Source organism: Falco biarmicus, chromosome Z (genome assembly GCF_023638135.1).
Source record: "Falco biarmicus isolate bFalBia1 chromosome Z, bFalBia1.pri, whole genome shotgun sequence".
Lineage (NCBI taxonomy): Eukaryota > Metazoa > Chordata > Aves > Falconiformes > Falconidae > Falco > Falco biarmicus.
Genome location: NC_079311.1, coordinates 20850848 through 20877850, shown reverse-complemented (window position 1 = coordinate 20877850; position 27003 = coordinate 20850848). Strand labels below are relative to the sequence as shown.

Genomic DNA, 27003 nt, shown 5'->3' with positions numbered 1-27003 from the left:
TTTTTAAGTATAAAGTCAAATCTTATTTTCTCTATAATTTTAGCTGTCTTATTGAACTAAATATTTTCCTAAGACAAAGCTGAGAATTATTTTTTAGATTGTTAGTGTCCTGACATATCTAGTCTTATGGCTAAGTTATGCTTAACTTTTAGTTCTTTAAAAAAAATAATTCTTGGGTAGTTCCACTTCTACATTCTTCTTTGTTGTAAAGAGGAAATGCAACCTCTGACTAAGCCGGAGTCATTATGAGGTAAGAAAGCTGAATCAGCTTTTTGTAAAACCTCTGGGGTTTTCTATGTATAACTACTTAAATTACCAGTGGAGTACCGATATAAAATAGCATTTATGATATAATCTATCTTCATAAAAAATAGCACATAGCAATAATAATTTGGGGAACATTTTTTTTTTATTGCTCTACAACATGAGGAAGGCAAGAGACTGCACCAAAAGCAACTATGAAAAATCAACAGATGGGGCCTTACACAATGTTGACTGATGCAGCTCTTTTGATATTTCAAGATATTGGTGTCTGTACAGAGATATAACACTGGCACTATATGTTCACCCAGTGATTAAACACAGTAAAAATAAAATAGATTTTAGGACTATTTCCAATTCACCAAAACTAATAAGTGATAAGTAGAGAGAAAAAATAGATTTCAGTACTGTTTCCAGTTTGCCAAAATTATTATCAATGCTAAAGTCCTCTTTTTTTGATTCAAGACTTGCAAACAAAGCTGTGAATTAACTTCCACTGGCAGAATCCCCAGTGCTACTACTGCCTTCCAGCAACGCCTGTACTTGCTTCTGTCAACCGCTTTTCAAGGCACTAGATGAATGCACATGTAATTAAAATCATCATTGAAAAATGTCCGACTGAAGAAGTGACCAGGAAACAACAGAGCTACACAATAACTTGTCAGTTTCTCATGGTCTTAAGGAAGAGCTCATAAGCAGTGCTCCATCCTTGCTACTGGTCTGCATTTTACTTTCAGACTACTATCTGAATTTTAAAAAGAATACACTCTTCCTGAAAACAGATGCTGATGCTGCCACTCTGGGTGAGTAGTCCTTATGAACAGACCACCCAGTATAATGCGTTTTTAGTGGCTATTCTTGCTCTCCTCTGCTTCACCTTGCTCTTGGGGCAGGCTGGTGAACGAATGGCTTTAACTCTTCTTTTGAGAAGATGAGTTAATGCTCTGCCACATGATCAGCTGCTAATACTGACAGGCAGAGTGTGGTGGTGGATATGACAATAGGGAGAAAATAGGGGGGAGGGGGAACATGGAAGAGATGAGTGGGGTGCTGGGTGGGGAATCAAGAGGGTGACAATGAGGGGCAGTAAGCGGTGGGGCGGAGAATAGTGGGAAGAATGAAAGAGGGGTCTAGAATAATGGGAAAGGGTTGTGGGGGAAGACTGGGAGGAAGGCTGTGGGGAAAACAGGGGCAAGACATGGGGAAGAATGCTGGGAAAGACTTGGAAGGGAAGAATGTCTGGGAAGAGAAGGTAAGCTCTGGGGAAATGGGGGGAAAGAATGGTGGGGTGAAGATTGGGGAGAATGGGGATGAAGAATGCGGGGGGGAATGGTAGGAAAAACGGGTGGGAAAACAGTGGGGACAATGGCAGAGAGGACAGTGAGGAGAAATAGGGATAAAAGAATGGGAGGAAGAACAGGGGGGAAAATGGTGGGAGGAGTATGGGAAAGAATGACAGGACGAATGATAAGGAGAATGGCAGGGAAGAATAAGGAGTAAAAGGGGGGAAGAAGTGTGGGGGGAAAAGAGGAGGAGGAGGGAAGGAAGGAGGAGGAATGAGGGAAGAATGGTGGGTTGGGAGATCGGGTGAGAATGGGGAGTGGGGAGAATGGGGGTAAGAACCGGGAAGGAGGGAAGGAGAGGGAAGAAGGGGGAAGGAGAGGGGGGAAAAGGAGAAGTAGGGAGGAAGAAAGGGATGAGAAGGGGGGAAGAAGGAGCAAGAGAAGAAAAGGGATGGGGGTCGGGCAAGGCAAGGACAGAAACGCCTTGATGTAAAATGGGGCAGGATGGGGGGGGGGGGGGGGGGCAGGTATGGATGGGAGGATGGCAGAGTATAGTGGAGGAGAGGGCAAAGATTGGGATAGAATGTGATAGGCCAAATTGAGAGGGGTCATTAAGGCGTCCTCTCTCTTTCCACTTCTTCCCTGCCTCAGTGTGCAGCAGGTAACCAGAATCACTGCTGTACCCTGTGCAGGCAGTAATACGGCAAGCTAGTATGATAAGGACAGCTCTGCTTCCCGTTATTGCCAAGAGTGGTGGCACACAGCTGTGATGCCCTGGCTTTTAATGACTCTGGTAGAACTAGCTTGAATAAAGTTTTGACTTAATTAAACACCTCAGAAATTTACAAAAAAACTCTCTAAAAGGAAATACAGAAATATAAGTTGCCAAAATATAGCACAGTTCTTAAAGCCTTCTATTTTCCCACAAATTGCAGGTCTCCCATTTCTGTTATAAAAGTGTTTGATGAAACAACATTAATGAAAGTTCAATTAAAACATCAGAAAGCACAGTAAACTTCTCATAGCTCAACAGAAATAATCCTCTCACCAATTCATTTCTCCTCCATCAGGAAGAAAAAAACAAAAGCGGATTAATCTGATTTACAGAATGAAAAACAACACTGAATGCACTTTTTGTCAGGGGGGCAGGGGGAAGGTCTCCAGCTGGTTCTCATCTATGTGCCATGATTCTTCATTTAGTTTACACTATTAAACTAAAAAACTCAGCTTTAATCTTAACTATTACAGTATGCCTTAGAGTAGATTCTATCATGTAGCATCCTTGATAGTTTCAGACTCTGGCAAAACATCATTGCTCAAACTGGTCGTGGCCATATGGGTAGTAAATGTATCCAACATTTTTTCATTGGCGCCTACATTATTACGTCTTGTCACCAATGGTTTCTCGGGTTTTCAAGTAAATTGTTGCATATACTGTGGTTTGGAGCTGCTGAGATGAAGCCCTACATTTATCTATATACAGCCAAATCCTTTTTTGGAACTTTTTTCCTTCTAATGAACTAACATCTGTTGAAGAAAAAAAAAAAAAAAGAAAGAAAGAAAAAAGAAGTTGTATTTCCAGAAAGCTGTACAAAAATGAGGGAAAACAAAACAACAGAACACTGCCAAGAAGCTATTGTTGCCAAGCTGTACATGATAAAAAGCAGCCTAGAAAATGATGGGTGGACAGAAGTGGGCATCATACCTGATCTGTCTTCATTTTGTGAATCACACCTTCTACATAATTCTGGGATGGTCTTGAGAGAAGTTACAGAATACTGTAAAAAAGTAAAAAAAAAAAAAAAGTATATGAAGTAATTAATTTAAAAAGATAAAAGGTAAGACTTTCAAGAGGTCCTGATGTGATGGGCACAGCCTAAACCTACCAATCCAAGAGTACTTCTGGCAGCCTGATGGTCATCTCAGGTTGCATGAGAAAAGCAAGATACATCAAAGGAGAGAATAGATCTAGGCTTCACAGCAAATGTCAAAGGTCTCGCTTTGCCCACCTGGGCATCTATTACAGTCACTATACTGCAAGATACTTCATGCTTAAAAATTAGAAGTCAAGCTTTCACAAACCAGTATGTAAAAGTAATGCAGAATATTTGCACAGCAGAGACCTGATTTTAGAGAGGGATGCATGTACTTACATGTATCGGGTGACAGGTTCATTTCTCTATTCTAGGCTTTATTAAAGCAAACTTGCATTATTACTTCGATGTGACAGGATGTGCCTGATATTAATCAGTATGCTATTCCCTGAGCTGAGCATTAAAAAGGAAAAAAACAGAGATGACATATGTATCTTACTAAACAGAAATCTTTTTCTTATAAACTTGTGGAATACCCTTGGTAAGACACACGATCCAGTGTTACAAAACTACACATTCTGACATATAGAAATTAAGTTACTTAACAGCAAGCCTTCCTTAATCAAATGCTTCAATGTTACAGGAATCTTCACTCAAACAAATGAAAGTCATTATGTCTGTGGAAGATCAATGGCTTTGCTCATATATTAAAAAAACCCAACATTAAAAACAGTATTTTGGAAACTAAAACAGAAAGAAGCATTTAGGATTAGCACAACTGAAAATTTTTAAGGAATATATAAACACCATATGTTTTCAAAGAATCAGATATTTTTAGCTAGTGTGCTATTGACCAATGAAGGAAAGCAACTACATGTAAAACCACATGAACTTTCTAGACAAAAAACAAATGGTCATACATTGTCCTGTTTTTTGCAGACAGTTCGTCATTCAAAGTTTGATGTGCTTCTAATGCACAGCTGGCAATCTACTTCAAAATAATCTAAAGTTGACCTCATATGACAGATTGAGTAAGTAATTTACTTCTCTGGTGCAAGTTTAAGACTGCTGCTCAACTGATCGTAGTTATTTCATTAAACCTCAAAAACCTCCCATGCCTTACTCTTTTTTCCCTTGCTGACCTGATTCAGTGATGTATTGAGAAACCTCAGTACGACAAGAATCTCTCGTAAGTATTCCCAAGATCAACACTGAACTCATTAATTAAAAAGTGTAGCAGCACTCCACATAACTACCCATGACTCCAATCCCTGTTAAACTAGGGGTTGCTCCGTGTGACTGCTCCAGGATGTGACAGCCTAAGGCAACAAAGAGCAGAAAAACAGAGACCAGGAGAAAGATGCTATTAAACACAAATTAATACAAGTTAAACACACACATGCACAAACACCATGTGCTATGCTTCACTCTGGTTGTTGTTTAATGAAGATTGAGCTGTTAAGCTATACATCTTGCTATTTCAGCACAAAGACTCAGAAGGCAATGTTGAACTGGTCTAGTAAGATTCTTAAGAGAATCCAAGGAACAAGTCTCCAAGGAATATGGTAGCTTCATAAGACCAGCTGGTGCAGTTTAAACTATTACACAGTTTGTAATTCAATTAGAATGAGGCCTTTTGTATTCCACTGCTATGTGCTTTGTCAGGCAACCTCAAAGACAGAAAGCCATTTTTCTTTCTCGTCTTTTGTCTTGTTCTTTCCTGGAAGAACAGATTTTCTTTCTGTTTCAACATTGCACTAAAATGTATTCAGTTACCACCTCCCACCACCAAAAATCTATTAAATGCTATAAATTTGATTTGCATTTTAATCACATTGGTTTGATTTCATTAACAGATTTCCTCCCACTTGCCTCTGCCCTCAAAAAGACTTCTGTGCATTTACGTTTATGCCATTTCTATTTTGTGGTCAAGATGTGGAGAACTGGGTTTTGGTCCAGGAAGTGACTAAAATTATGCTTTAAAGTGGACCTTTCCCAACCATAAGCACAACCCATTAACAGCTCTTCCCTCTAGAACTACTTTCTCTCATACTCTAGCTCCAGCTTTGATCATCAGTAACGTTTGTTAGTTTTCCTTCAACCAACAATTTCAGGGTTACTGGGGTATCACAGAGGGACAGCAAAAGAGGTTGGAACTGCAACCATTCCCTGGAACAGAATTTTAGACTTCATACTTACTCAAAGGCTTTTAAAATTAATTATTTCACATTTTTCATTCAATAATTTTAAACTGGTTTACATACAAAATTAAACACCATTTCTCACATTTGATCATTAGAGTAACCAAGCCAACCAGAGCTGAGGGCCATGCCCAAGGGCACGTGACCGTGTGAGAGCTAAGCACATCGGATCACTTTTGGTATTCAATGCTTACTGCAATCTCTGGTATTTAATCAAAGTGTATTGTGGCTGATGGTGAAATTCTGCAACAGAATCAAGGACTTCTTCCCAGGATAATGCATGTAATAGCATTTTTTATTCCTGTTTGAGTTCTTTTTCTGCATTTAAGGCATGCCTATGTCCAACCTGAAATAGTGAATTTCAGTAAACCCCTTAAGAACTTTGTAAGGTGGAAGAACAGTATCAACAGCAAACAAGAGACAAGAAGCAGTAACACGTATTCCACGCAATTGCAAGATATTCCCAATTTTCTTCAACTGACACTGCTAATTCAGGGGAAAACAGAATGTCCCTTATCATACAAAACATTTGTTCATTATGTAAAACTGCACTATAGAATTTGAATTAATGCAAATGTTAACCTTTTCAATTTCACAAGGTTCTCAAATTTTAAAGCAATGAATTTTAAACCCAACACATAACACATGGGGAAAAAATGCTTCAGTCTCAAGTAAGGCTGTTCTGTGCCGTGCCACTTGTCAGCCACTTGCAGACTTGTGTCTGAGAAGTATAAGAAAGAATAAATACTGCATCATGAATAGCAGTGTAGAAATGAATATACAAAATAGTAAAACTCCATAAATTAAAAAAAAAGTTATTTTTTAGCATTCTGTTGTGGAGAATACCTTTAATGTCTCCTGAAATGGAGACAAATGGCAAAGTGGGACACATAATATGACTCTCAGACCACAACATCAGAACCATGACACCCCCAAAACACTAAGCACCATGTTCTGTTCCAACTGGAGTCAACTCATCAAAACTCAACAAATTCACCTCCAGTGGATCAAGACACCAGTGACTGTGTCCTGCTTTTACATGCACAGCTCTCTGTTTTCATTTAGATAGAGAAAACAGACACCTTCATTACAGTTAATTTGTTTCCGGGTGTTATTGTTACTGTAAGCCATTTAACAGTCTCATTTCAGTTTATTTGCTAGAGCGGAAAATAAACTGTTTCATTAATATTCAAATACCATTAAATTGACACCTTTATATTATATTTGCTTAATAACTTCTAAATTGTGCAACATCACCCTTTTTCCTAGACATTCGGGAATAGCAAGGTACATTAAGAACAAGTAAAGCAACAATACTTGGTATGAGGTTGCAGGAAGATATTCTCAAAAGTAGTGTCAATTTAAGCCGCTCCAGAGCAAAAACCGTAGAGCAAAGAGATTTGGCTTGCACAGTGCATGTGAGAAATAACACCTCCCCATTAACGGCTGCGACCAGCACCTTTGGAGCACTGGTTAGGTTATTTGTCCTATGTATTGATTACAGCATCTTATAAAAACACTTCACATATTATTCTTTGCTTTAACTTTAAAGGAGACCTATATAGACACTGACACTGTTACAGGTACAAAACGTCTCTCTGAATCTAACACCTTCTATGAACATTTTAGTGCCCACCTGCGTTTTGTTTCATTCTGAAAAGGGAGAAAGGGGCAGGGGCGAATATCAATGAGTTCATTAGACGGATGGGAAATCAATCAAGCTGCCACAGACAGTGACTGTGCCTGCACAGCTATATAGATCCTACATGCTGAGCCCTGAAGTCCTGGTCACTGGGTAGGCAAAGTCTGGCTTTCTGTTGCCTGTACACCTTCCCGAGCCTGAAGGGTGACCCAGCTCCTTCCATGACCAAAGAAGGGTGGCAGCAGGCGCAGGAGGTGCCAGATGCCACATAAATGGGAGGCCAGGAGATCAGTCATACTCCTGACCATACACAGTTTACATCTGCCCTGCAAGGGGAGGTTTGACATAAAGAAGTTTTTCAAGCTGTTTATAAATACCGGACAACTCAACAGCTGCTTAAAGATATTTAAATTCACGTACTGCACTTCACATCTCACAGACCTTTGTATCAGGTCCAGTCCTGCATTGGCACCGCTGAGGCAGGCTTTCATTCACACAGAGCTATCTGAATCATTGGAGCAATAACCTATACCCTCAACCCCAAATAATTCACAAATATCTAGCACTGGGAGGTCTGGTTATGACTAAGTCATTTGGTATTATTTTTGTAAATCAAGAACTAAATTAAGTTTCAATTTGCACAATTTGCCAATGCAATAGAAATACTGCATTTTAATTAAAGGATTAGGACACCTTCAGGTAACAATAACAATAACAAACAACTTACAAGCAGGAATAAATTCATGGAAAAAATCAAGAATATTAATGGGAAAAAGGGAAAAGTTTAAAACATACTTTTAATAGTGTATCTATCATTTAATGCAACTTAAAGGTAATACTTTTTTCTTCTTCCTTTCTGTGAGTAGTTACAAAGAAATAAATGAAAATATTCAGCTTGGTTGCTTAATGCCATTACAGACAGAATATTATTTTTGTTTAATGTAAACATGAGTTCCAGAAACCTATTCTGCTGTCTAAACTGCACTCAAATATACTATACCAGATAGATCTGGAATAGTACTGCCTTAGTTTGCAAGATAAGCATTGCATTTGCATTCCAGGCTCTGAGGGAATGCGTAGATGTAGTCGCTAAGCCTCTCTCAATCATATTTGAAAAATCATGGCAGTCAAGTCAAGTCTCCAGTGACTGGTGAAAAGTGAGTATCACATTCATTTTCAACAAGGCTAAAGGAGGACCCTGGGAACTACCAATGAGTCAGCCTCACCTCATTACCCAGTAAAACCACAGAACCCATCCCGCTGGAAGTTATGTTGAAACATATGGATGACAGGGAGGTGATCAGAGATAGCCAACATGGCTTCATAAAGGGCAAACTGTGCCTCATTCATCTAGCGGCCTTCTATAATGGAGTGACAAGAGCTATAGATGTCATCTACCTCAGCTTCTGTACGGCTTTTGGCACAGTCCTACACACCATCCTTGTCTCTCATTTGGAGAGATACGGGTTTGATAGATGGATGTTTATATGGATAAAGAACCGGCCATGTCCAATGAATTACAGTCAACGGTTCAATCTCCCAAGTGGAAACCAGTAATGAGTGGTGTCCTCCAAGGGTGCATACTGGAGCCAATACTATTTAATATCTTCATCAATGACATAGGCAGCGGGATTGACCTCAGAAAGTTTTCACATGAACCAACCTGACTGGCACAGTTGATTCACTTCAGGGAAGGGATGCCACTCAGAGGGACCTTGACAGGCTGGAGGAGCAGGCCCATGCAGACCTCATGAAGTTCAACAAAGCCAAGGTCTTGCACCTCGGTCAGGGCAATCACCAGTATTACAGGCTGGGGAATTGAGAGCAGTTCTGCAGAGAAGGACTTGAAGATACTGGTGGATGAAAAATTGGACATAAGTTGGCAATGTGCACTTGCAGACCAGAAAGCCAGTTGTATCCTGGGCTGCACAAAAAGAAGTATTGTCAGCAGGGTGAGGGAGGTGATTCTCCTCCTCCACTCCACTTTCAGGAGACCCCACCTGGAGTACTGCATCCAGCTCTGGGGCCTCCAGTACATGAAAGACCTGTTGAGTGGGTTCAGAGGAGGGCCATGAAAATGGTCAGAGGGCTGGAACACCTCTCCAGTGAAGAAAGGCTGAGGGAGTTGGGGTTGTTCATCCTGGAGAAGAGAAAGCTGCAAGGAGGCCTTCTTATGGCCTTTCAATATATAAAGGGGCTTACAAGAAAAACAGCGAAAGACTTTCCCTGGGCCTGTAGTGACAGGACAAGGGGCAACTGAAATAGGGTCAGTTCAGACTGAATACAAGGAAGAATTTTTTTACAATGAGAGTGGTGAGACACTGGAACAGGTTGTTCAGAGATGTGGTAGGTGCCCATCACTGATGATTGTATCAGGTTTATAAGGCAAACTAGCAGGGGGGCTTGCAGAGCTGGCTTCTGTGAGAAGACACCAGGGGCTACCCCCATGTCAGACAGAGCCAGTTCCAGCTGGCTCCAAGATGGACCCACCACGGGTCAAATCTGAGCCCATCAGTGCTGTTGGTAGTGCCTCTGAGACAACATACTTAAGAAAGGATAAAAAACACTGCACTACAACAGCTGAGAGACATCAGTGAGAATATGTGAAAGAAAGAACCCTGCAGACACCAAGGTCAGTGAAGAAGGAGAGAGAGGAGATCCTCCAGGCATTAGAGATTCTTCTACAGCCCATGGAGAAGACCGTGGTAGACCAGATACCCACTCTGCAGCCCATGGAGGACCTCATGCTGGAGCAGGTAGATGTGTGCTGAGGAAACCTGCAGCATGTGGGCAGCCTGTGCTGGAGCAAGCTCCTGGCAGGAACTGTGGAGAGGAGTCCATGCAGGAGCAGGTTTGCTGGCAGGAACTGTGACCCCGGGGGGGACCCACACTGGAGCAGTCTGTTCCTGAAGGACTGCACCCTGTGGAAAGGATCGACACTGGAGTAGTTCATAAAGAACTGCAGCCCATGGGAAGGACACATCGGAGAAGTTCGTGGAGGACAGTCTGTCACGGGTGGGACTTCATGCTGGAGCAGGAGAAAAGTGTGAGGAAGGAGTGGCAGAGACAACATATGAAGAACTGAATGCAACCCCCATTCCCCTCATCCATTGGCACTTATTGTGGTGGGGAGGTAGGGAACTCGGGAGTGAAATTAAGCCTGTGAAGGGAGGGGTGAGGGGAAGGTGTTTTGGGGTTTGTTCTTGTTTCTTATTGTCCTACACTGTTGGATTGGCAATAAATCCAACCAATAACCGCAAGCTGAGGGTTTTTTTGCCCATGACAGTAATTGGTGAGTGATCTCCCTGTCCTTGACCCATGAACTTTTTGTCATATTTTAATCCCCACCTTGTTGAAGGAGGGAGAGTGATAGAGTGGCTTGGTCCACACCTGGTGGCCAGCCAAGGTCAATCCACCACAATGGGCTTTGAGCAACCTGATCTAGTGAAGGATGTCCCTGCCCATGGCAGGGGAATTGGAACTAGATGACCTTTGATGGTCCCTTCCGACTAAAACCATTGTATGAGTCTATGATATTGGAGAAATGTACAGTTTCTTTTGCTTATGTACAAATGAAACATGAACAAAGAAACAAAAGAAACCAAGCCCACCCATATGTCTATTTGTCTTTTAGAACAAAGTCCTTTTTATTTTTTAGGTCTATTACATTGTGGTCATTTTGTCTGAAATGGTCTACAAGGGTCTGGACTATACGTAGTGACTTTCTAACACAAGTACATTTGTAAGTGCATCATTTTAACAGGCTTCTTGCTGCCATTATTTTTAGTCAGTACTTTTCTGCACTGGATTAGAATCAGAGGGCTAACAGGAACAATATAAATTGCTAACACTGATGCTGTGCAGCTGCTCTTTCCACAGCAGGCTAATGATAAAATGTGAAGGTCAGGTATCTCTAAATTGTATATGGTGAGATAGGAGTAGAGCACTAGAATAACCATGAATTCTCTTTTTAATCTGGATCCCGGCAACAAATCCTTTGTTCTCTTACCTGCTAAAGCAGGGAGTAAAACTGCTGCCTCCGTAATTTGTGCTGTTTTTTTATTCAAGGCTCAGCATCCAGTGAAAGAACAGCCTATTAAAATAGGCAGCCTGAGCTGTTCAGCAGAAAAGTGAGTAACCTAACCCACCAGTATGCAGCAACAGCCACAATGGGAGAGACATGGAGAGGTTACATCTATTATGTTTTACAGTTTTACAAAACTGAGTATAGAAACAGATACCAGGACATGATCTAGCGTATAACAGTAATAAAAAGAAAGTTGCCCAGAATAAGATACTCGCTCAAGATTGGCTCATTGTCTTGTAATATTTTGGGGATGTGCCATATTCCACTTCAATAACAATTGAACATTACAATAGGTAAAAAAAAATAATAAATAAATCCTCTCCAAAAGGAATCTGTCTGCAAATAAAGCATCTGGAATGTTTTAAAATGAATCAAGAGTCCAAAATGCTAAAGAGAAAAGCAGGCCCTTTGTGGGGGAAAAAAAAAAAAGACGAAATAAAACTCTAAAATTACGAAAAATGTGGAAGGAGATGGTGGTACACTTTCATTGAACTAATACATTTTCTTATAGTGGATTTAATTTATGTATTCAAGTCCATTGTTAATCAGACATTCAACATATTAGCAACTCTATTACACAAAAAGCAGAAACACTGGCAGTAGGAGTATTATTCTGAGTAATAGAATATACGGTATCAGTGCTTCCATAAGAACCACTAACAATGTAGATGAACAGTATTTTTACTTGCAATTACAGCTGCAGTCATTTTAGTGTGACACTAAGGATCAGTGCTGTCTGTGAATCCCTGGAAGTCTTGCTGCCTCTTTCTATACTTTACCATGACGCAGGTAGCTACACCACAACTACTGATAAAACCTTGCTGTATTTGGAGATGGCTACTGGTGGAAAGAGCAGAGTAAAAACTTAAATGGAGAAGGAGCAATTCAGAGGTGAGAGAGGCAGGTGTGGTTTTTTACAACTGCAATATATTAAAAAAAAAAAAAGATAAACATCATTTTAGTGTCTAAGGCTAGCATTGGAGTGCACATAACTCGTTCAAGACAACAGAGTAGATAAGCAACCCAGAAATTAATTTATTGATTTGCAAGTAATTTTTACTACCTGAAGAGGAATCACGTTTTCCTTCCAAGCTTATTAGTGATTTCCACTACAAAACACCTTATTTTATTCTAGATTCAACCTACTTAAATGTGCCTATATATGAAGTAAAAAGGAATGTGGCTGCTAACAATAGTGTTGTTTGTTATATCAGGGTTGAGATATCTAAGATTGACTCAACTTGAACAAATAAAATAAGACTTGTACTTACCGATATATCATCACTGAAATCTATTTCATCCAAATCAAGGTATTCAGGGGCTTCCATTATTCTTCTATGGACATTTTGGTTGAGTCAGCACAGCAGTAAAGACCTAATTAAGAAAAGAGAAATGGATTGTCTACTAGAGAGTCAAAATCACACAGAAATGGTTTAATATAGTTGCTGTATTACCGAAAACAGTTAACTTGTACAGTAAAATCTTTCATAACATAATCCTAAAAGCTAAATATGATTTTCCATCTTTACTTTGCACATTAAGAAGAAGCCACTTCAATTTTCAGGGAGAATAGCTAAGTGATACTTGACCTGGAAGCCAAAAATCCTCTATTCAGCATCACTCAGTCCTTCCAGAAGTTCAATATAGGTGTAAAGACCTAATCTTTAGACCTTATAGGTGTAAAGACCCACACCATAAGGTTGAGCACCCTTATGACCCTGCAACCACAGCTGCATTAATGATGCATCTTCTCTTAAGAATGCTACTACTTTACTGGCTTGAAGACAGCAGCTTCTGTTACTATAGTTCTCCTCTGCTCAAGAAGGCAGAAAAGAACTGAGCATCATGCTGTGCGCAGAAAACCAAATCCTACCACACCTTATCTCCACTTAGAAGCAGACTTAACACACAATGCAGTCAGTGCTTTATAGTGGACGATTTATCTCTCCTCAGCCTGCAAACGAACTTCCCCCAAAACACTAAGGCAAAAGCAGAATTATATCAATGTGCACTGATTATCAGAGGCCTTAACCATTTTCTCACAGCAGGGGAAAAAGAAAACTCTCTTGCAAAGCAAGGAATTTAGCTGGAAAAGTCAATATATAATTCTGAATAAATTGCAGCTTAAACAGCCAGAAGATCAAAGACAATAAAACCCTTGTTACCTTCTTAACACTAACTAGAATGAACATGCATTATCACTACAGACAAGTATAACAATAGTAAAAGTGGAAAAGGAAACTATTTTAAAAGAAACTGAAAAAGAAAAGCATGATGTATTTTTAAATAATGTGAGGTACTACATAAGTGTTAAGTATTGTTCCGGAAGCAAATTAAATCCTTCCAGTACATTTTACATAACAAAATTAATTCCCTGAAGGAAAAAAAAAAAAATTATACAAGCCCAGTTTATTCATATGACATCTGCCAAGAAATATGTTTATGAATAATGAAGTCAGCTGTGCAGACCTAAATAAAACCATTGTGTGAAACATTCATATGCAGTTAAGAATGTCCTTGGATAAGGGATTTGAAGAAAACACTTTTCTGCAGGTGTTATGTTTACTGGCAAACAAAACCTACATCATTAATCTTCTTTGTAACACCTCACCAAAGCAGAAAGCTGATCGTAAGACACCTGTTCTTGAAAAGTTATGAAGAGAACCAAGAGGCGAATCTAGAGTTTAAAGCTGAAAGAGCTGGAAAAGCAAATTCTTATTTCTCACCAAGTTATTACTGAAGGTAAAGGACTATTCAACACAATTTTCTCTATAAATGAATGTGCTGGTTTTGGCTGAGTTAATTTTCCTCACAGTAGCTGGTATGGGGCTGTGTTTTGGATTTGTGCTGGAAAAAAGTGCTGATAATACAGAGATGTTTCGGTTACTGCTGAGCCGTGCTTACAAAGAACCAAGGGCTTTTGTGTTCCTCAACCCCACCCCACCAGCGAGTGGACTGGGGGGCACAATAAGCTGGGAAGGGACGCAGTTGGGACAGCTGACCCCAACTGACCAAAGGGGTATTCCATACCATATGGCATCATGCCTTCTTTCAGTGGGAAGAAGGAGGAAGCCAGGGACCTCTGGAGTGATGGCACTTGTGTACCCAAGTAACCATTACCTGTGATGGAGCCCGGCTTCCCTGGGGATGGCTGAGCACCTGCCTGCCCATGGGAAGTGGTGAATGAATGCCCTGTTTTGCTTCGCTTGAATGTGCAGCTTTTGCTTTACTTATATCTCATCCCACAAGTTTTCTTGCTCTTACTCATCTGGTTCTCTACCCCATCCCAGCAGGGGGGAGTGAATGAGAGGCTGTGTGGGGCTTAGTTGCCAGCTGGGGTTAAACCATGACAATCAAAAAGAAAAAGTGAAAAAAAACCAAACAACCAAAAAACCCCAGGAGTTTTCTTTAATGTATTAGGGTATTTCTGCTCCTTGCAATATGAGAAGGAACGAACTCTTAGGGAGGAGGAACTGGGGGGGAAGAAAGCATGTAAAACAACTTCAGCTACCTATTACTGGCTCTCACTGCAGAGAGAGTTGAGTTCATTAGACCTGAGTGAAGGAAAGGAGATGGCTACAAAAAGGTAAAACCAGTATAAAGCCCTCAGTCCAACTTGATATGAGGAAACAGAAGCAGCTACAATGTGAAACTAATTGGAAGCTTTTAATTTTGCACCGTTCCCAAATGCTAAACTCATTCTTAGAGGGAAACATTAAATCAGACAAAATCCTTGCAATGCAAGCAATTAGCTGTTGTGAAAAGGCGTGAGCCATTCAAGTCTACAGGTTCTTTTCCACATTAGAGGTTTTCCATTCTTAACAGACACATAGAATTTCAGTGTATTTTTTTAAGGTTTATTGCACAGCAAGGTTTTGGTAGCAGGGGGTTTACAGAGGTGGCTTCTGTGAGAAGACTGCAGAAGCCATCCCCATGTCGAATAGAGCCAGCGCCAGTCAGCTCCAAGATGGACGCACCGCTGGCCAAAGCCGAGCCCATCAGTGATGCTGGTGGTGGCTCTGTGATAACATATTTAAGAAGGGGAAAAAACTACTGTGCAACAGCAGCTGGGGGAGATGAGTGAGGAAATGTGAGAACAGCCCTGCAGCCCCCCAGGCCAGCGCCGCAGGAGGGGCAGGGGGGGCTCCAGGGGCCGCAGCAGAGATTCCCCCCAGCCCGTGGTGAAGACTATGGTGAAGGCTATGGTAAGGCAGGCTGTGCCTCTCAGCCCATGGAGGTTAATGGTGGAGCAGATATCCACCTGCAGCCCATGGAGGACTCCATGCTGGAGCAGGTGAATACACTCAAGGAAGGCTGTGACCCTGTGGAGAGCCTGTGCTGGAGAAGCCTCCTGGCAGGCCCTGTGACCCCATGGAAACAAGCTCACACCGGAGCAGGTTTCTGGCAGTACTTGTGACCCTGTGGAAAGGACCCACACTGGAGCAGGGGAAGAGTGTGAGGAGGAAGGAGCAGTGGTATAACATGTGATGAACTTAATGCAACCGCCATTCCCCACCTCCCCGTGCCACTCAGGGAGGAGGATGCAGAGGAGTCAGGAACAGAGGAGTGAAGTTGAATTTGGGAAGGGAGGGGTAGGGGGAAGGTGTTTTAAATTTTGTGTTTGATTCTTACTATTATACTCTATTTTTAATTGGCAATAAATTAAACTAATTTTCCCCAAGCTGAGTCTGTTTTGCCTGCAATGGTAATTGGTGAGCAACCTCCACATCTTGATCCCAACCCATGCACTTTTTAATCTTATTTTTTCCCCTTGCCCTGTTCAGAAGGGGGAATAAGAAAGAGTGGCTGGGTGGGAGGCATCTGACGGCCAGCCAAGATCAATCCATCACAGTGTCCCTCACAGAGGTAAAGACAAATTGTCAGTTTATCACTGTGACTATTGATAGCAGCTCAAACCAATTATATCAGTTTTAGAAGCAAGTTAAATGCCAACTGTATATGCACTGTGCTACACAAAATTACAGGACTGTAAAATCTAACCAGTATCATTCCACAAGGTGATATATGTATGAAGATAATTAAAATACAGCAGTTTAAAGGTTAAAGACATGGACCATATCACATACAAATAGCCTAAAACCAAACTAAAGCTTCACTGAGTTTCAATTTTTCACTGGAATTAAATGGATTAAAAAAACCCCTACCCAGTATGTTTAAAAAACAATGGAAGAAGTAAACAAAGCTACTCTAAACATGCCACATAAATAAGCCAGAATCAAGAAGTGACCTAAAATTTTTATTTTGCAATTAAAACTGATATATTCGGCTAAAAAACTCCATAGCTTTAATAAAAAACTACTATTCCTGGTTTCCACATATCTCAAGATTTTAGAACAAAAAGATCTCAACCTTTCAAACTTTTCTTTTAGTTCTACATTGCAAAAAGCCATCGAGGCAAAAAAATGATGCACCCATCCCTGACTGACAAAACGACTGTGCTTCACCTAGAGATATACAACACTCATCCTGCCAGTCTTTCAACATTTACTTCCCTAAAATGTTACCTTGTGCCTTCTCAAAACATAAAGACTATGAAACACACAAAGTTGAAGAGGAAGCTGGTAACCACAACAAACACATCTTCTCTATGGAAAACTTAACTTTCTGATGATACTGCTCAATTATATGTAAAGAAAGGGCAAGAGACTCATGCATTCAATTTGCTATAAGTTTTTCATTTTTTTCTTGAGGTAAAACTGGACAGCAACTCAGGATAAATACTATGACCAAATCAGATATCCCAAGACTATACTTGGAGTCTTATTCAAGAGGTGCACTTTTTTTGATACAATTTAACACAGTAGAACTACACCATATATAATGAAAACCATATGGTAAGGATAGTACTCAGACTATTTTGGGACCTTTGTAATGGCTGAAACCAGCATATCACCAGAAGTATAAACATCTGAATAGCATTCACAAGCAGATCATAAGCACAACTGGTCAAATTCAAGGCAACAATAATTGCAAGCAAAATTGCAACTGCCAGCAATGGATGATATGAGATGAATAATGTATTTCCAGCATCAACACCAAAGCAATACAGATGACTCTGTAGCCTACCAACAGAAATGTCTGACATTTAACTGGTCTATTTTCCTAAATGTATTTTGGAAGCTAGTCATCAAATATTTCACAAAATTTTAACCCCCAAAAGGGTATTTCTCTGGTAATTTGGCCTGCAGAAAGACACATAAACATTTTATATAGGTAAAAGAAATCCTGTTTGCTCTCAGGATTCACAGTTAAAAGAAGAAAACCACATAAACATCACCTATATGTACTCAAGAAAAAATGATATTTATAGTTCCATGAAACAGTTCTACCAGGAGAAATCATCCAGCTAAGAACTACCACACAAAAATGTGGTGATAATAGTACCAGTACAATAACATATTGCATATGTTGCATTGCCACAGATACTAAACAGTGATCAGGTTGTAAAATAAAGACAAAAATGCCCCAACCTTCCTGTTTTCATACAACAGCAATAATCCTTATTGTTTTTCCACAAAAAAAAATTCTCTGCTGTTGTCCTTCTCAGATAAAACTATCCTGTTACTGACAAATATTCCATACAATTAGGCGAATGAGGAAAAAAGGGGGCAAAGAAAGCAATTCCCAGTGAAGTAATAGTAAAAAGAAAAGCAATGAATTACTAGACACAGGGAACAAATCCATCAATTTCTGCAAACACTAGAACTCCACTCCAGACTGACGGCATACATTACTTACAGGTGAAATGCTTACACTATTCACAGATTTCTTTTTTAAAGGTAGATCAAGCCTTGGATTTGTCCCAGCACACCGTCTCAAAAAAACAGTCACACCAGCAACAATCCCTAGGGGCTGGTGTGCCTCTTGAGGATGAAGGCTTAGTGTGGGAATGGCCGGAATGCTTTAAAAGCCAGTCCTTTCTCTGACTGTGTTGTGAAGTCAATGGCCATCACCTTACCCATACTAATGCACAGCAGGCAAGAACAAGGCCATACAGGTGAGTATTTGCTGTCAATTAACTGAGTGAACAAAGAGACTGGTATGACAGGCAATACATAAGCAAGCATCAGGTTCAGTTTCTTGTTCTCCTTGCTCAGTGAAAAATCATGGACTAAAACAGCACAACTGATTTGTAGCGACTGCTTTGTAACAAGGTTGTAGCGAATTCGGTAACTTCGAAAGGAATCTGATCCATTACCCCTGCCAAAAACAGTCTCAAGTGCCACATGTGAAAGACTAGATCCAAGAAGAAGCACAGGGGAGATATCCTTTATTGAGCCAAAACAAAACAACCAATTGAGAATGTATAATTTGAATTATTTATGGATACATAAATAACAAGAACAAATAACAATAAGAAGATCTGCTGTCAATTAAATGCCTACTGCATTTGTCACTTCAAGAAATCCTGCTAAATGCCACATGGGACTTTATTTTTCTCATCTCAGAACTACTATACCAAAATATTTGGGGATTTACTTAAACTTTCAATCAAATATAAAGTAAATCAGATGTCAATACTTCTATAGTGGTTGGCAGAAGGCTGTTAAGCACAGTTAATATTACAGATTTAGGCTTTAAATTCCAAAATGCCATAACGGGAATAAGGTTACATTTTACAATTATAGGTCTGAGATAAGAAAACAAACATGTTGCCCTTTTGTAAGTATCAGAGGCTATAATAGCTCAAGATGAACAAGATTCATGGGCAGAAAGACTTTACATCTTTAATTTAAGCACACAGTATGCTTAAATTTTTTAAATGTTTGAAATCTGGTAAATGTCTGATTTTTATTCCCTAACATTAAAAATACCAAGATCATACAACCAAGTTTCTTCACTTTCAAACAAACACAACAGTGTAATGTTACATTATGTTACATCTACTTAGCATGCAGCGAAAGCCCCAGCACCTGATTAAGATCTACAGTTCAGGAAGGCACATCATCTGTCAGCAGCAGGGAACAGCTAGACCTTTGAATTCTGTTCCTCCATCCTTATATTCCACTGTAACAGTGAAGCCCTACCAAAAAATAATTTGGCCTTGTGACCCTATTTACTACATAGTATAAGGAAAGCACTATAGTATGTTCAGAGGCACTGCTGTAATTAGGGGATATGAAAGCTGGACTGTTGAAATGAAGGCAAGAAAGCCTCGCCAGTGAGTCCTAGCAAAGCTAGCTGGGGCTAACACCACCACTTTCCCAGCTATCACACCTCTTACTGGTTCTTATGCTCCCCAGTGCCTAGCTGTGTGCTGTCTCTTATTAAAGACTACATGTTCTTTGAGACAGGTATTGTGTTGTCACTCTACATTTGTCCAGCTTTTCACATAGCCTGTGTCCTTGTCTGTTAGCAGACCTCCATGGTAAAAGAGTATTCCAATTAAATAATAAGATGTGAATACACTGCAATGGACTCTGGAAGAGGTCACATTTGAAGCTTTGTAGAACCACAGAACAACTGAAAATCTTGATTTGCCAAATACAGATGGCTCCTCCACAAGCCATAAATGTGGGGCATTCAACACAGGGAGAAAGCCTGAAAGACACAGAAAGCTTGCAGTTCATCTTTTTGGAATAGAACAGAAGAGAACAGAATATGATAGAATGGGATGGAATATTTGAGTTAGAAGGTACCTACAATGATACCTAGTCATAAGCAATGCTTTAAATTTAAAATTATACATACATGCACTCTTAGAAGAGTTCAGCTTCTCATTCATATTTACATTCTCTTTTTTATCTCTATGGGGCAAATTACTTGGCTATAATCAATAAACATTCGAGCACATGACTTTGAGAATGTGAAGGGCGATCCTGCAGATCAAATAGAGGTTCCTTTGTGTTATAAACATACCATCTTAGCTTCATGCATTCAAACAAAATGACAACTTGACATATGGTTAGACTATGTTGGCACTTTTAAGTCATATAAGGGTTTGTGATATTAAAATGCAGTCTGAAGTGCATTGTGCAACCCATTTTTCTTACTTTCTGGGGCTCCCAAAGTGTTTTTTTCTAATTGTGTTAAATAACATTTTTTCTATTTTCTATTACTTGTCCTGCTGTATTGTCCATTACTAACTGAGCACCTCTCTTGTACTAGTTTATTTTATTTACCTTTCTTTCTTCTACATAAGCCAATAAAAATGTATCATGTACAGGAAATTACCTGTCCAGTCAAATATAATATATAAAAATATAAAGGGAAAGCTCAGTAGGAGCAGAGAAAAATTTTAAAGAATAAAGATGGATTTTAAATAACAATTCATTGTAAAAAAAAAAAAAAAGTTAACAGTGAGGCTGAAAAATGATGTGATTTATTTCAGTGAAGGAATGAATCCTGAGACCAGGATTACCTTATCCCTTATCACATTTATTCAGAAGTTTTCCTGAGTTTAAAAGTTCACAGCAGTAATTCATAACAGCATGATACTTCTAAAACATTTAAAAATAAAAGCACTGCTTTTAATCACAACACAAGTACCATCAGTGCAAAAGCTACACTGATAGGATGGGAAGAAGGAATGCAGCAAAGCACGACACTTTCCCAAGACCAACAGATGCTACCTTTACAATTCAGAAAAACTCTGCATTCCAGGCATGCAGAAACAATCCACCCATAGCCCCGAAGAGGCACAAATACCAAGCCCAGTGCTGTTCCTTATGAAGTCAATACACATTCAGCACTGGTTTTAGATAAGAATAAATGTATTTGTTTCTAGCCAAACATAATCAAACTTCTTCTAGTCACCTACCTAGACCTCAAGACCAAATATTCATCCATACTGCTTGGACATAAAGCAGTTCTATGGAGTCTTAAGGGAGGTGAGTCAGCAAAGTGTGCTCGCAGCCCAGAAAGCCAACTGTATCCTGGGCTGCATCAATAGAAGCATGACCAGCAGGTCAAGGGAGGTGATTCTCCTCCTCTGCTTCTGTCTTGTGAGACCCCACCTGGAGTACTGCATCCACCTCTGGAGTCCTCAGCACAGGAAAGACATAGACCTGTAGGAATGGGTCCAGAGGCGGCCCACAAAAACGATCAGAGGGCTGGAACACCACCTCTCCTAAGAGGAAAGGTTGAGGGAGCTGGGGTTGTTCAGCCTGGGAAAGAGAAGCCTCTGGGGAGACCTTATTGCAACTCTTCCATACTTAAAGTGGGCTTATAAGAAAGATGGGGACACTTTTTAGTGGGGCATGTATTGATATAACAAGGGGTAATGGTTTTAAACTAAAAGAGGGTAGATTTAGACTAGCTATAAGGAAGAATTTTTTTACAATGAGGGTGGTGAAACACTGGAACAGGTTGCCCAGAAAGGTAGTAGATATCCCATCCCTAGAAATGTTCATGGCCAGAGTCTAGTTGATCTAGTTGAAGATGTCCCTGCTCACTGCAGGGAGGTTGGACTAGATAACTCTTGTCCCTCCCAACCCAAACTATTCTACAATTCTATAATTTCAAAGAAATCATGTGGAGGTATGTAATAGTGTATCGTTCACCTACTCTATCTTCTACCGCCATGAATTGCATGGAAAATCCATCAAAACTTGAGGCATTTTAACATCAAGGTTTTTTTAATAATTACAGTGAATGATACTATGTAGTCTGTAAGTAATATACATGTCAGGATGTACACAGTAAAGTATGCTTAGTAAGACATAGCTCATGTTTGTTGGGGTTTTTTTAGCACACTGGATAGTACTCCACATAAGCTACCACAGAAGGAAAGTGTTAGTCCAAGGGTGACATCTGAACTCCAGTAAAGTACATGAAAACTTTGCCATTAATATCTGTCTGATTAAGACATCACACACTTTAAGGCAAGACATGACTACCTGGCTCTTAGGAAGTACTTCCTTCCTGCTTTTCTAAATGCTACTCCATTTAGCACTCTCATGAATAACCGTTACATTTAATACTAAAAAAGAGTGTTTCTACTTCATTCCAAAAGAAACCCTAACAAAAAGGAATCCAATATTCAGGCTACTGAGTGATCTGTCTAACTGAAGAGTCGTTTTTACTGAAACACAACTTGAAAGACACCTGTTCACTGCAAATCACCCCAGATTCCTCATAATAAAACCCTCCTTTCCACCCCACAGTTTCATATTTCCTTCAAGACTGAAGCACAAAGAAAACTGGACTCCAAATATTCAGCCAGAATATATGCACTTGAGCATTCTGGAATGAGGCTTACAAAAACAAACTTGTTTGTTTCAATTAGCCTTGAAGGAGAAACCTTTGGAGTTGGAAATTAATAGCTGTTATTTTAAAACTGAAACAGCATACATGATTCAAGCACTGTACAAAAGCTCATGCACTGTCTGCTTCACTTTAACGACAGGATCAAAACAAACAAAAGGTCAACTGATTCTCTGAAAAAGAGATATTGCATTGGCTGTATTGGATTAATTTATGTTTTTATTCCCTTTGAACTACTACAAGGCTATTTGCTTTTAATATGAAATACCTTCCAGTCATGCAAAATTCATATGCTTACTTTATGGTACTCTTGCTTATATGGCAACTGTTTCAGTGATTTCACACCAGCTACCTCTTTCTATGGGCTTTAATACTCATCAACATGCAGATCAAAACCAGATGAAACAACTCCTCTCTGTAAATGACATATGTACATATATGTACAAATGGAGGGGAAGACTCGACAAAAACTCCACAAGAACGAACACAACAACAAGAATATATGCTGTTCCATTACCATAAGTTATTTCTATAATGCCATAATTTGTAGTGATCTAGTGACCACAGAGGCCAGAGTAGGATAGTAGCGGTACTTGGATACTCTGTGTGCAAGTGGAGTGGGACACACAGCTGGTGTCTTGGATGCAATTTGCAACCAAACTTCTAGCAATGCAGGTGGTGTGATTTACTCCAACTTCTAATTTTTGAATTAGAAGTGGAACTTTTGCATTAGAAGCGGAACCTGGTCTGGCTCTGCCACTTATCCACTTGCCAACTTGTGCTAGTAAGAAAAGCAGTGCTTTAACAAAGGTACCATGCACAGAGGTACAGTTTCTACTGAGTGCACTTCAGCAGCATCCTTTTCTCTCCACTATGACATGTGGTTACACTTCTCGCACACAAGGACCACAAAGTAACTTTGACCATTAATTTCTATAAGCTCATTCCTTATTTAGTAATTTTCCATATAAAAAAGAGATCTTACCTCAGAGGGAAGATAAAATGAAACAATAAACTGTTCATTCTTCTCAACCATTTTTTGTTAAAGGGCATTGAATTCACCAAGTGTGGAAAATAACCTGTAGTTCTACTTATTTCAACTGCTGCTTTCATCCCACTTACCTAAGCTGTGGAGTACTACTTCTTGCCAGCCACTGACCCTATTTGGGCATGATGGCTGCTCTCTTCACTTGTTTAGAAAGGGTCTTTAAATGGTAATGAGCTTCTGCTTCTTCCTTTAAACTGTTCCATGAATATGCATTTAACCTCATGTTATCTGTGGTTGCATCTCATTCTCAACACATGAGTTTGTTCAATCTTCCTGCTAAACATTTTGTGACAGCATGACTCTAAAATGACAAAGTGTTTCTGCTTAATGTAGAGAGTAAGTTCTCCAATCTCTGTTACAGGAGAAATACCGATGTCTATTTAAAATTATCTACTTGTAAATTTGAAAACCAGTCATCTAGAGGCATATGAAATACTTACAAAAAATTAAAAAAGCAAGCTACTTGAAGTGTGACGTTCTTACTGTTCAGGAATGAAAGAACCACTTTTTCCACTCACAAAAAAGATCAGCACCTTTCCCATGAAATATAATTGATCTTCTCATATGAAATGTTCTAATGATTTCAAAAAAATGGACATTTCAGGCAAACAGTGCTCTTACAAGCAGAAATTTTAACAGCAAAGACTGAATTTAAAAAATATTTTTCCAGCAACAAAAACTGGTTTTCAGAAAAGGAAAATTCATTTTCCTAAAGTAAAAAGTGAAAAAAATGAGAAAAATATTTTTAACAGCTTTATAAAGCTTCAGAAATAACTCATAAGTAGATCAGTCTTACCCCCAAAAAAGCACAGAGTTGTTGATGTTAAAGCACAGAACGTCTTAGGCTGGAAGGGCTTGCCTGAGACCATGTAGTCCACCCCCTCTACTCATTCAGGGTTAGCTACAGCAGGTTAAACCCAGGACTGTGCCCAACTGGATTACGAGTGTCTCCAAGGATGGAGTGGAGACTCTACAATGTCTCTGGGCAACCTGTGCCAGTGTTTGATCAGCTTCACAGTAAAAAACTGCTTTCTTGTGTTCAGATAGATTCAATGTGTCTCACTTTGTGACCATTGCCTCTTGTCCTGTCAGTGGGCACCATAAAGAAGAGCTTCACTCCCTCTTCTCATTCTATCCCATCAGATATTTATACACACGGGTAAGAAGCTCCTGACCCTTCCCTTCTCCAGGCTCAACAGTCTCAGCTCTCTCAGCCCCTGTTCATATGAAAGACTCCTGTCCCTTAAATATTTTCATGTCTCTGCATTAGACTTGCTCTAGTAAAGTCCATACCTGTCTTGTACTGGGAAGCCCAGAACTGGACCCAGTACTCCAAGTGTATTCATTGGGGCTGAACAGAGGAGAAGAAGAAGGACACTGGCAACACTCTGCCTAAAGCAGCCTGGAAGGCTGTTGGCTGCCTTTGTCACAAGGGCATGTTTCTGGCTCATGGTCTTCTGGGTGTCCACAAGTTCCCCCAGCTCCTTCTCTGCAGAGCTCATTTCCAGCCTGTTGGCTCCCAGCATGTACTGGTGCGTGGGGTTATTCCTTTCCAGATGCAGGACTTTGTATTTCCCTTTGTTGAACTTTGTGTGATTCCTTTCTGCCCAGTCCATCAAGCCTGTTCAGGTTCCTCTAAATGGCAGCACAACTCCCAGTTTTGTATCACCTGCAAACTTAATGAGACTGTGCTCTGTCCCATTTTTCAGGTCTGTTTAACTGCCACCGTGAAGACTTTAAGCAGTACTGGCATCAGTACTCACTGCTGAGGTAGACCCTGGTGACCCACCTACTAGACTTCGTGTTGCTGATCTCAACCCTCCGGGCCCAGCAGCTCAGGGAGTTTTGAATCCATCTCCCCCTCCTCTTCTTTCACCCAAACTTTGTCAGCTGGTCTATAAAGTTGTTATGGGAAACAATGTCAAAAGCCTTAGCAAACAACATCTGCTTGCTCTCCCATCATCCAGCAAGCCAGTCAACTAGTTGTAGAATACTGTCAGGTTGGTTAGCCATTGTTTCCCCTTCATAAATCAACACTGACTACTCTAGATTATTTTCTTGCACTTCATGTGTTTGGAAGTGCTCTGCAGGAAGATTCTCTCCATCACTTTACTAGAGATTGAAGCGAGGCTGATCACTGTTTTTCTGCAGGTTTTCCCTCTTGCTTTTCTTGAAGACAGGAATGACATTTGGTCTCCACCAGTCTTCAATGACTATGACTTTCCAAAGATAATTGAGAGTAGTCACACAATGACATCAGCCATCCCAGCACTCATGGGTGCAGCCTGTCGGGCTCTGCGGACTTGTATGTGCCCTGTTTACGTGCTCCCTAACCTTGCCCTTTACCTTGTCTTCTTTCTCCTCCCTCCTTGCTCCAGACCTTCCCTCTGATCTTGGGTGCCTGGGATTCCTGCAGCCTGTCAAATCAGTACAGACTGATACAAGGCATCAAGTACCTTGGCCTTTTCTGTGTCCTTTATCACCACTCCCCCTGCCACATTCAGAAGCGGTTTCATGCTTTCCCTGGTCTTTCTTTTGCTGCTCATGTACTTACAGAAGCTGTTTCTGTTACCCTTCATACCCTTTTTCAGACTCAGCTCCAGGTCAGCCTTGGCTTTCCTAACCCTGTCCATGCAAGATCACACAAGAACTCTATACTGTTCCCAGGTCACCTGCCCCTGTTTCCAGCTCTTGTACATTTCATGTCTAAGTTCAGTCACTCCTGGCTCATCCATGCACCAAGCAGGACTGGCTCCTGCTCCCTTTCCTTGAATTCCTGCTTGTTGGGCTGGGCTTTTCTTGAGCTTTGAGGTGATCCTTGTATATCAACAAGTGCTTTCAGACTCCTCTTCTTTCCAGGACTGTAATGCATGGGATTCTTCCAAGCAGATCTCTGAAGAGATGTATGGACTAGTATTGGTGGCTGTTATGTTAACAATGACTTCTTTCTTTAGGCATTTATTTTCTATTACTTTGCTAGCTTACAAATTTGTGTGAAACTAAATAAAATGTAGTTTACATTTCAAACACTGGATATCATGATGCTAGTAATGTAGGATATCCAACATTGAGAACTAAACCCAAGGCAGAAATGAAGACTAATTTTGCATTTTATATACATTTTTAGAGGCTGGCATGGTTTCAATGCTTTTTCATTTTAGTTTCCTTCTTATATATTGAAGTATTTAAGAGAGAAAAGAATAAAAAGAGACAATACTGTTTAAAGACTTCTGAGGGTGTGTAGAAACAGAAATACCTATCAAAATAATTGTGTAATCATTACATAAACAAGCTGCAATTATTATGGTTTCATTGTGCTGCTCATTATGACCAAGATATCCTGTTTGTTCTGACTGTTCAAACAGAAAAAAACCCAAACCTATTCATGAAAGCAATTCTTTACAGTGTTTCAAGAGGAAGCTGGAGCTGGTAAACACATGT

General features: G+C 40.1%; 1 protein-coding gene across 4 annotated transcripts in view; it reads right to left on the bottom strand.

Annotated features, from left to right (window-relative positions):
• SNCAIP (synuclein alpha interacting protein) overlaps positions 1-27003 on the bottom strand; it is a 91312-nt gene that overhangs the window by 41500 nt on the left and 22809 nt on the right. For 3 of the 4 annotated variants that reach the window (XM_056325392.1, XM_056325391.1, XM_056325393.1), the window contains exons 2-3: positions 12560-12662; positions 3250-3322 (exon numbers count right to left, since the gene is read on the bottom strand). In XM_056325392.1, the coding sequence (XP_056181367.1) occupies positions 3250-3322; positions 12560-12616 (130 nt within the window). In that variant the 5' untranslated portion in view covers positions 12617-12662. Of the gene's footprint in view, positions 1-3249; positions 3323-12559; positions 12665-27003 lie in introns of those variants that run through there. The other variant, XM_056325394.1, reaches the window with a different exon arrangement.